Genomic DNA, 10,758 nt, shown 5'->3' with positions numbered 1-10,758 from the left:
AGACAAAAGTCCTATGGCATTGGTGCCAGGCCAAGAAATGCAGAGATCACAGATGCCAAGAATGATGCCAGGGTTTCTGACAGGCCACTCAAAGGGCTAAGGTAAAAGACATGAGATACCCAAACAACACATAATGCACAATAGACAAGTGACACAATACACACCAGGACTGCTCTGCCCTGCTGACCACAGCACTGGGATCAAAAGTGACACTTGGCTTTTGTGTGGCCGTAAGACGACTTTTCCTGGATAGCCTCATCTCCAAGCCTGACTCAAAAATCCCTCCCAGGGAGTCCTGATGCAGCAGCCCCCTTCCATCCCCTCTGTGAGTCATAGCCCTCAACTTATCTCTTGGCTGTCCCGGAATGAGAATCCACATCAGGTGCAAAGGAAGGCCACCAGGCTGTCTGGGAGGTTCCTGCTGTCACCGGGCTGTCGTCTCCTAGTATGTCAGGATAAAGAAAACCAGACATCAGTGCATCATCTTAGCAGCACATCGACCAAAACCCAACAAGTCTGCTACTCACCGCCTCCTAAGAGTGACCGGGTCCTCGGGCCGCACGCTTCGGCCGTGCTCTGAGACCGACGCCGTCGTCTCAGAGGAGACGAGGTGATGTAGCACAGCTGAGAACTGAGCGGACCCCGGCTCCTCCTCGATACCTCCCCGACTCACCACAACTCCTTGGTCATTCCTAAGGGCTACTCAAAAGCAACCTTTAAATAGAAAATTTCAAGGCTTCATCACAGGGTCCTGCAATACCTCCACAGGGCTCACAAGAGCAGCAAACCTGGTCCATCGGCCGGTTGGTGACAGGGGCTTGGCGTAACCTGAGCAGATTGCCTAAGGCACACAAACAAGAACAGAGACAGAGTTGCACCGGAACTTGAGACCCCAGCAATAACAGCTGCTTCTCTCCACTGCTCACCTTGCCCACTTCAACTTGACCGTCGCTACATGGCTTTACTTCCTAAAAATAAGGACAAAGAAAAATGCTGTAACAGAGTCACCATTTACGCTCTCCATGCAGAGACAAACAGGGACTGACCTGCTCGGGGGAACCCACTCACCTGGGATCGGGTGCTCCGCCACACATTTTATCCCTCTCCATCTGAAAGAAAGTCAGGACAAATGTCAAAGGGCTGCAGGACAACTTCACAGCTCCAGACATCTTGGATCAACCTAGGAATACCATCCATAGTCCAACTACTCCCCGCACTACAAATTTCAAGCCCCCAGGATTTGTCCTATCACACCAGACTATGCAGCAGAGCAGAGCAGCTCCGACACAAATATGTGCAGACACCCGTGACACAGGACAGGACGTGACAAACAAAGGGGACACAACAGGGACAGAAATCTCTTGGCAAGAGGAATGACTGCAAGGACCGAGAGAATGCAGAAAGAAATGACTGAGGTGAGCTCGATGGTGAGCCGCTGAGGCTCAGAGAACCCTGGAGGAAGAAGATGCTAACGGAATGATTTCTTCCAAGAACTGCAAAGATGGATGCCTGTAAATCCTCTGGTCAGCATCCTCTACCTATGCGCATATTCAAGAAGACATCACAGATGCTAAGAATGATGCCAGTTTTCTGAACGACTCCTCAAAGGGCTACAGTGAAAGACGTGAGACGCGCAAACACATACAATCTTATAAACTCCAGGACATTACAGCCCATGGCTAGAAAAGATGGATGGTGATATGGCTGGGAGCAAGGCCTCAAAACATGTCCTACTCGACGCTTCTGCGATGTGACTCGGAAACACGGCCGAGCCCGCCAGTAAAAGAACAAATGATATTGGCATCATGCAGAGAAGTGCGAGCGTTCAAGAACCTACGGCTGATGCTTGTGGTAAGGGCCTCGAGGGGAAAAACGCAGAGATATCTGATCCGAGGGACCCCAAAGACACACTAGGTAACACAGTATACACCGGACAACACAACATAGACTGGAACTGTTCTGCACTGCACACCCTACAGCTGTTAGCAAAGGTAGAGCCTCTCCTTTTAGGTGTCTTAAGAGGGCCCTGAGAGGGCATTGCTTTTCCCCCTGCTAATTTTTAAATCTGTCCCAGGAATTTCCAACCCACTACTCTCCTATCATCCCATCTCCAGGCTGTGGCCCCCAACTTATCTTTTGGATGACCGGTGATGTGAGTCCACGCTGGACCTGAAATAAGTATGCCTCAGAGCACCTCTGCCACGATCGCCTGTTAACCTCTCAGTCAGCTGCAATAAAGTAAACCAAAAACAACATATGAGCTTTGTGTTATATGGGCCAACTCCCAGCAAGTCGGCTACTTGTCCTCTCCTGAGTGTGCCTAGGTCCTTGAGTCTCTGGCTTCATACTGAGTCCAAGGGTGTTATTGTGAGTGGCACCTAGGTTAGAGAGAGGAAGTTACATAGCATTTCTCTGACTGCAGTGGATGAGCTTGTGCGCTGTAGACACCGTTTCTCATCCTGCTGCCTTCAAAACCACCCACGATAACTCCTAAATAGAGTCATTAAAAGCTCTTCACCCTCCCTCTCCTAGTCACAATGCTTAACTCATTTGAAGCCTCAATCTCAAATATCATCTTGGACACAGAGCAAATCCCTTTTGTGACATTATGAATCTGCTGAAAAAAGTACTCCACTTGACACAATCTGGAATTTCAGAAAGTTGCATTCCTCCTAAAAAAACCAAAAAAACCCCAAAAAACCCCCAAGAACAAAAGCACCTTACCACTCCCGAACCCACAATCCAAAAATCATGAACTTAAATACTCTCTATGCTCCATGCTGTTTTCCTCACAGTATCTTCAAAGCTCCTGTTGCTTTACATACCCAAAAGCACCGGCTGAAAACAAGCTGATATAAGCTGAGAGAGCTCTTACCTTAGCAGATCCCAAAGAGAGAATGAAGCCCCTTAGCAAAGGCTGGGGTTAATATACCCCTGATGGGCCCTGATGGGCTCTCGTTACCACAGCACCTGGGAAGAGGGAGGGGCAAATCTCACCAGGTATAAAAGCCCTCAAAGCAGCTGCAGCTGTTTGGCTCCACTCACTTGAATTTGAGAGGGGTAAGGGGCTTGCTGTAGGAGAAAACTCTTTAGAGAAATGACAGTGTTTTGTTTTTGCTACAACTGTTTGGACTAAAAGGGCAGATGCTGGTAAGAAATAAAACTTTGCGTTTAGGTTGTGTGATTAGATAAATTGCATAATTTGTTGTTAACTTACATAATTATTTCTTGGTGAGTACTGAGTGGAGCATCAAGTGTGACTAATTAAGGTAGAGAACAGTACTAATTACATGAATGATCTCACTCTCCTTAGGGCCTTGAATTAGGGCTATCTATATGATAAAGAAAAAATAGAAAAATAATAGTCTCCTAGCATTAGGGCTACCCAGGTACCAGCCTGGCCCTTCTCTGAGATACTTGGTCCTAGAGAGTGGAAAGAAATGCCCTGAAATGCAAATTTAAACCTTTAAAATTCTGAAAAAGGCAGAACTTCCTTCAAGTGAACCTGTTTAAAATTAGAAAATGGGATAGTTGCTTCCACTGAAACTGATACAATGGCAAATAAATGCCCAGGTTCCGGGTGTCAGTTTGCAGGAGGCACTTGGCACTGTCAAAGCAGCCAGTGTTTGCGGTGGGGGGGCATCTTACGTCTGGGTGGATTCCTGTGCTGTGCGGCACTTCAGCAGACAGTCGGCCACTCAGGGCCAAAGGCAGCTGAACAATGCTGGGCTTTTCCCTGAGAAACAAAACTCACCAGCCCGGGTTCCTTGTTTCACTTTGGCACTCCAAGGCTGACTACAGTTTTATTTGGCTGCTACATTTGTTTGGGAGATTTGGGGTGCCTTCTCCTCCCCTCAGCCTTCTTCTGCCGCGTCCCCTTCTTCTCCCGGCACTCCTCGGCGAATTTCCCGCCCTGCCCCGTCCCTCTCCCTGCCCCTCTCCCCCCCTTCCCTAGCGCCGTTCTTCTCCTCTCCCCCTCCCGCCCCTGTCCCGTCTCTCACCCTCTCCCTCCCGCCCTGCCCCGTCCCTCTCCGTGCCCCTCTCCCCTCCTTCCCTAGCGCGTTCTTCTCCTCTCCCCCTCCCGCCCCTGTCCCGTCTCTCACCCTCTCCCCTCCCGCCCTGTCCCGTCCCTCTCCCCCCCTTCTCTAGCGCGTTCTTCTCCTCTCCCCCTCCCGCCCTGTCCCGTCTCTCACCCTCTCCCCTCCCGCCCTGCCGCGTTCCCTCTTTCCCCCCACCCCGCAACACGCCGCTCTTTTCCCCTCCCGCTCCCGCCCATGCCCAGCTCTCTCCCCGCCCTTCTCCCGTCCCCGGCCCTGCCCCTCACTCCACGAGGCATCCAGCGGCTCGTGGGAGCTGGAAGGCGGGGACAGTGCGGCCCTGGCAGCAGGTCAGCACCCAAATAAAACAGGTAGGGACAACGTCTGTGGGCTGCGGGGTGTCACCAGGGGCTGCGGGCTGAGGGGAGGGGGCTGGAGGGTGACACAGAGCATGGGGGCAGCTGAGAGGCAGAAGGGGCCTTTAGGAGCAAAGGGGGGGCTCCAGGGTGGCACAGAGACCCTGAGAGGCTGCAGTGGGGAACTCGGGGGTGACACAAAGAGGCTGAGGGGCAGGGGGTGCCTCGAGGGGCAAAGTGGGGGGTGCCTGAGCGTGAGAGGTGAAGCAGCCCTCACACCAGCCCTAACGTCACCCTAAAAACCACCCCTACCCGGGTGGAGAGTGCTCGGTGGAGGTTAGGGGGCTAAGGGACAATGTCGGGGGGTTTAGGGTGACACACAGACGTGTGGGTGGGGGGGCCTTGACAGGTGGAGAGCTGCCACTGAGGGTTCGGGGTACAAAGGACACAGGGTACCAGGTAGGGTTAGGGCACAGGTGCAGCACCTCTCACCCCAGCCCTAGCCTCACCCTAACCAGCCGCCCAAAGAACAGCCTTTTCCCCCCAACAGCAGCACAACCCAGCAACCCTAAGAGCGGGAGCAGACTGGAATCCTCCTGCTGGCACAAGACTACAACCCTCACAGCAGGACAAGGACAGAACCCTCAGAGGACAACAAGACCCACTGCAAAAAGGTAGGGAAGACATCAGAGGGTTTGAGAGCAACAGCTGGGCCTTGGAGGCTGAGCAGGTTTTTCTCAAGGTTTTTCCACAACTTCTAAGGGTATGTAAGGGATTCTAGAAGGCTTCTCAGCACATTCTGGGCATTTTAGGGTATTCTAAGGAGGTTATAAGGGCTATATCAGGGGTTTTTGAAACACTTTCAGGGTGAGAATCAGAAGGGATACTCCCTAAAAACGCAGAGTTTTAAGACTGCAGTGGAATACATTTAAAAAGGGCCTGAGGTCACAGAGTGAATTGGGAAAAAAAGTGATGGTCTAAAGACGGTAAGTTCCAGGCCAAATGGAGTCATTGTGGATAGCACCAGATGCAGACACCTGTGTAGGAGAGGAATCCTGCACTATAGAAATGAACACCCCAAAAGAACCTACATATAACCTGACACCATGAACCTTGCCTGGTGAGTTTTGTTTCTCAGAGAAAAGGCCATCGTTCGTGTCCTGAGCCTGGTGGCCCGGAGTGGCCGGCTGCCTGCTGAAATTCATCACCTCCCAGATGCAAGGTGCCCCCACAGGCAGCTGTGTCTGGTTTGACAGTGCCAAGTGCCTCCTGCAAACTGACATCAGGAACCTGGCCTGGTGAGTTTTGTTTTTCAGGGGAAAGGGCCAGCCTTGGTGTTCAGGGGCAGTGGCTCCTAAGGACCCCTTCTGCCTCTCAGCTGCCCCCATGCTCCAACCCCCTCCCCTCAGCCCGCAGCCCACAGACGTTGTCCTTTCCTGTTTTGTTTGGGTGTTGTCCTGCTGCCAGGTCCGCGCTATCCCCCTCCCACAAGGTGCTGCAGAGAGTCCCAGGCGGGCGGTGAGGGAGTGAGGGACCGGCCAGGGCTGGTCCAGGCTGGGTTGGCGTGATGCATGGAGTGAGTGATGGGGCAGGGCCCGGGCGGGCTGGAGTGAAGGGTGGGGCAGGGGTAGGCAGGGCTGGAAGTTCCATTCGAGGTGTGGGGCTGATAAGAGGACACTGCAAAAGAGGGCTGAGGGGAGGAGGTAGGGGTTAGAAGGGGGCACCCCATATCTCCCAGACAAAAGCTACAGCAAAGCAAAATTCTGGTAAGCCTTGGAGTGCCAAACACCTCCTGCAAACTCGCATCAGGAACCCAGCCTGCTAAGCTTTGTTGCATAGGGAAACGGGCCAGCATCATGTTCAGGGGCCTAAACCCTAACCCTAAATTCTACCCCTAAATCGAATCCTAAACCCTAACCGTAAATCTAATGCTAAACCCTAATCCTGACCATAACCGTAACTCTATTTAGGGTTAAGCAGAGAAGAACAGTAATGATATGAATAGTGTTACTCTCATTGGGGTCTCTAATTAGGGTGATATAAATAAAAATAAGAAAAATAATAGACTCTTGGGTGGTGTTAGGTTTATTCGTGTGCCAGACTTGCTCCTATACAAGATATTTGGTACTGGGGCATGGGTAGAAGCACCCCGAAATGCAGATTTAAACCCTTAAAATGCTGAAAAAGGGAAAGCTTCCTTCAAGTGAACCCCTTAAAATGGGGAAATGAGGCAGTTGCCTCCACTTAAACTGACACAATGGCAAATAAATAGATTATGCCCTTTAATTTAGTCCCCCAAAATATTAGACAAACAGGTGTTTGCTCACTTTAAATTTCTCATATGATGGAAAAAGGCAGGTTTCCCCTCTCAAGTCAAGCCCTTAAAAACCCCAACCCTAACCTTAACCCCTCACCCAACCCCAACTCTAACTCTCACCCTAATGGGGGGAGAATCCTAGCCCTAACCATAAGTGTAATGACAGAACATCAGTCCTAGACATGTCCACCAGACACCGGAGAAGAAAACCAGCACTATGGGCAGAATGGGAAAAAAAAGAAAATGTATAATTTCAGTTTTTAAACAGATTTTCTGTGTATGTATCAGAAGTTTTCCTTACGCTTTATTGTTCTACAATATCCGGAATGCACTGGCTTCATCATGTCATCCCATGCCATGCACAGAAAAACTGGATTAATGGGGCTGAATCCTGGCAGCTAGCACTGAAACCAGTAGGAACTGGTGTGGAACATCAAGCACTAAAGCCATACAAGAGCTGCAGCAGGTACTAAATTATTTACAGCTATTTTCTATACGAGGAAAAGTTGTAAGATGCAAAAGGAGATTACAATTTTATATATAACCTATTGGACGAGTACTTCATTGCTGTACTTTTTTGACAGGACTTAATGATTTTTATACTGTCTTTGCTGAACATTTGTTTTTTGAATGGGGGATCAAGGACTTCTAATAATAAACTGCATTAATTTTCCAGAAGAGTTGTTTGTGGGTAAAACCTGCATCACACCCCTGAAAGCCAAGCAAGAACCTGGTTTAGACAATGCAGAATCAACAGGCCATGAACTGCAATTTGTTTTTAATATCTATATAAAAAATAATGAGCGATTTACAGGTCTCTCTCTAGTCAGAACCTCAGAAGTCTGTATAAAGGTGCTGTACAATATATAAACATTTACACCCAGTACATCCATACATTGCGTAGCATTCCAAAGCCACATGGCTAAGTTTGATGCAGGAAGTACAGATACAAGATCTATGGAAGGAGAAATCACACACAGGTAAGACAGTATCAGGTCACATGAACATATAGAAAAATAGAGAGGAGTTGATGGCAGGGAGATCATTTCAGTGGGGCTAATTCATCTGGAACTAAAGCACTGTATTTTTCACTGTACTCAGTGGTCAGGCTGAGTGCACACAGCTCAACATCAACCAACCTCTGGGGAAGAACACAGGGCAATATCTACACAGGCTACTTCAGAGTATTAAATATTTCACAGTCATATTCTACCCAGGGAGTATTTGTACGCGTTATGCTACACAGCAACCCTGGTGTCAGTGGCTCAGCTGGTATTGAGCAGGTGAGCACAGTTCAGAGCTGCTTTAAAGCCTTTTGAATTCCCAAGTCTTTGTTTAAAAGCCGTTTGAGCAGTCAGCTGTATTTGTGAAGAATTCCACTCAGAACTGCCTCACTGTGCTTTGTTAGCCTTCAAAAACATTTAACGTTTCAAAGCCAAAGTGAGATATTCACTTGCAAAGAGCAAATCATGTTTCTATTTTAAGTAACTAAAGCTCAATGATTTACTCTTCTTTCTCCAGCAAACTGGACCAAGGGCATCCTTTCACCACTTTTCTGCAGTCATTAAAAATCCCAGATGTCAGGAAATAATCACTAAAACTGTGAATAAAATAAACCACTTTCATTTCTGTTGTTCTTACAGCCATAGAACTGATGTGTCAGTAGGTTCTGGTGGTAACATCCCTCTTTAAAACATCTCTGCCAGCCTAAACCATAGATGGTGTGTCTCCGGTATCCTGTTTGTCATCAATGCTTCTTGGTCACACATGCATAGTAAATCGGGGAGAGTTCTAAAATATACAGGCAAGAACTTCACTGAAAAAGCTGTTCTGGTAGCTGAATCTGCCCTACAGTCAGTTCTTACCTCTACAGAGGGGAAAAAACCCCAATTCCTAACTAGCATTAAATAATCAAAGATGGGACTTCAGTATGAGCTCCACACCGAGGCTGAAGGTGTCATGGTGCCATGAGTGAAACCAAAGGAATTGTGTTATTTAAGAGAATCCAGAATTTTCTTTCCTCTCACAGATGTCTGCAACCCAAATCCCTGTGAATCAAGGAACTAAAGTGATTCTGCTGTGTCAGAAAAAGCAAAATTACAGAACTGCGTTAAATACCATATTTAGCTACAGGGTTTTGTATTAGGTATAAAAATTCCAGGAAACATATGAACTGAGCAGCATCAACAACTCATTTGCTGCCCTGGAACTGACAGAACCAACTCACCCGTGTTCTCCCTGACCCAGCAAGAACACATGAGTTTTCTGGTGTAAGCATGCAACCTGCTCTAGAGAAAACACCCACTTCAGCCCAAGCCTGCCTTTCTCTGACTGGAATCCATGTGGGAAGGGTTAGATTGACTGGATACAGTAGACAGCTTGGCACAACAACAGGAAGTGAGTCAGGATCACATTGGCAATACAGGCGGTAAATAACTTTGTTCAGAGTTCACAATACTTGGGGAAGCTGCAGCAGTGCAACACTGCAGTGCAACATGCAGACATGGCCTGCAAAGGGACACGGGGACAGCAGCTCATGGAAGGGTTTCACTGAAGCAATCTGAAAGTCCTTCATGGAGCTTAGCTAATTCAAGAACAAATCAAATACTTTCCTCCCTCTAACCAGTTTCTGAGGGAAAAAAAAAAAGACAACTGTGTGAGAAAAACCAATGCTTTAAATTACCCTTATTGGAAAATTGATCAGAACATGTTCTAAAAACCAGTGTCTCTCAGTCAGTCACACCCCTTTTCCAGGCACCCCTGCTGCTGGGGTGCCCTTACAGCCACTTGGGACCCTCCATGGCCCAGGAGTTATCAATGTTTTCCTTACTGGAGAATTCCTCTCAGGTTGGGAAGTTCCATCTTTGGTTTCATTGGGCAGCTCCATGTGTCTCTCTCCATGGTGTCTGTTCAGCATAAGAGTTTCCTGTGTTTCTGCCCTCCTTTGTTTCTCCATTGAAAGCAGTGGGATACTGGAAAGGCTGGAGGTTTTGAATCTACTGGAACCTGTGTCTCCAGAGCTGGACTTGGTTAATAAATCATCCTCAGAGGCATTTCTCCTGGAGTCCCTAAAGGGAAGGTTATTCCCACCAAACACTGAGTAATGCTGGTCTGCAAAACACCCTTCTGTCTTTCCTGGGGTATTCTGCTTCATTCTTTCTTTCCTAGTGACTTCTGGTTTACCATTCCCACCTTTCAACTGCTCAACAGAACAGGATGTTTGGATCCTTCCCACTGCTTCTGTGCTTCCTGGCTGGCTGAGATGCCTTTGGGGACTTGCTGACCTTCCTCGATTTCCATGGGAAGACTCCTTTTTGTCACTATTCTTCATCCCTTTTCCTGTGGTTTTACTCTCACTCCTGGAACTGTCAGATTTATGTGAGAGATTGTTCTTCTCGGGATCCCCTTTCCTGGGGCTGTGGAATCCCATGTGAGGGTATCCTTGAGCAGCCCTTGTCTTTGCTGGACTGGCAGATCTGCCCCTTCTGGTCCCTGCTTCTGAACTACCTTTAGTGATTCCAAATGCAGGACTTGAGGGACATTCCCATCTGTTCTTTGTTCTCTGGGGAGAAGACTGAGGCTTCCTTTCACAAAGGTTTTCAGTTAAAGTGCTTATCTTATCAGGCACAGTGTTCTCTGCTTGTTCCAGTTCCTCAGGCAGCTGAACTCTAGTTAAAGCTTCTTCTGGTACTGCTAAATAACACACTTCAGATGGGGAAGCAGAATGGGAAGATGAAGATAATAACGGTGACTGTTCTTCATATATTACATTTGATGAAGCAGGATTGTAGGTATCCCAATCACCTAGAAGCAAATGTCAAGAGATCTGATTAAACACACAAAAAGTAATAACTGGCAAACTACTGAGTTCAATTCATAAAACATTATAGAGTAGCATACTTTCAAAGCTTTATTTAGCCAGCTTTCTGTATTGTGTTGTTCTACAACAACCCTGAGGATGTGATTTTGGAAAAAATATCTAGTGCTCAGAATGCTGGATCCCTGCAGGACTGACACAGTCTTTGAATCAAAACAATTTTAGAGCCTA

At 48.0% G+C, this 10,758-nt stretch overlaps 1 protein-coding gene and 1 long non-coding RNA gene across 9 annotated transcripts in view; one reads left to right on the top strand and one right to left on the bottom strand.

The window, feature by feature from the left end:
• Positions 1-4,308: 4,308 nt before the first annotated feature.
• On the top strand, positions 4,309-9,337 carry LOC135286249 (uncharacterized). Of its 2 annotated transcripts, none has more exons than XR_010350680.1 (3): positions 4,309-4,408; positions 4,944-5,691; positions 7,076-9,337. It is a non-coding gene; the product is annotated as an uncharacterized LOC135286249 (long non-coding RNA). The 2 variants fall into 2 exon arrangements; XR_010350681.1 differs by having other exon boundaries at positions 4,316-4,387.
• MAGI3 (membrane associated guanylate kinase, WW and PDZ domain containing 3) overlaps positions 7,472-10,758 on the bottom strand; it is a 53,220-nt gene continuing 49,933 nt past the window's right edge. For 6 of the 7 annotated variants that reach the window (XM_064399313.1, XM_064399307.1, XM_064399308.1 and 3 more), the window contains one exon: positions 7,472-10,514. In XM_064399313.1, the coding sequence (XP_064255383.1) occupies positions 9,448-10,514 (1,067 nt within the window). In that variant the 3' untranslated portion in view covers positions 7,472-9,447. The remainder of the gene's footprint in view (positions 10,515-10,758) is intronic. The other variant, XM_064399314.1, reaches the window with a different exon arrangement.

The sequence above is a fragment of the Passer domesticus genome, chromosome 25 (assembly GCF_036417665.1).
Source record: "Passer domesticus isolate bPasDom1 chromosome 25, bPasDom1.hap1, whole genome shotgun sequence".
Taxonomy (NCBI): domain Eukaryota; kingdom Metazoa; phylum Chordata; class Aves; order Passeriformes; family Passeridae; genus Passer; species Passer domesticus.
This window is presented reverse-complemented; position numbering and strand designations above follow the sequence as displayed.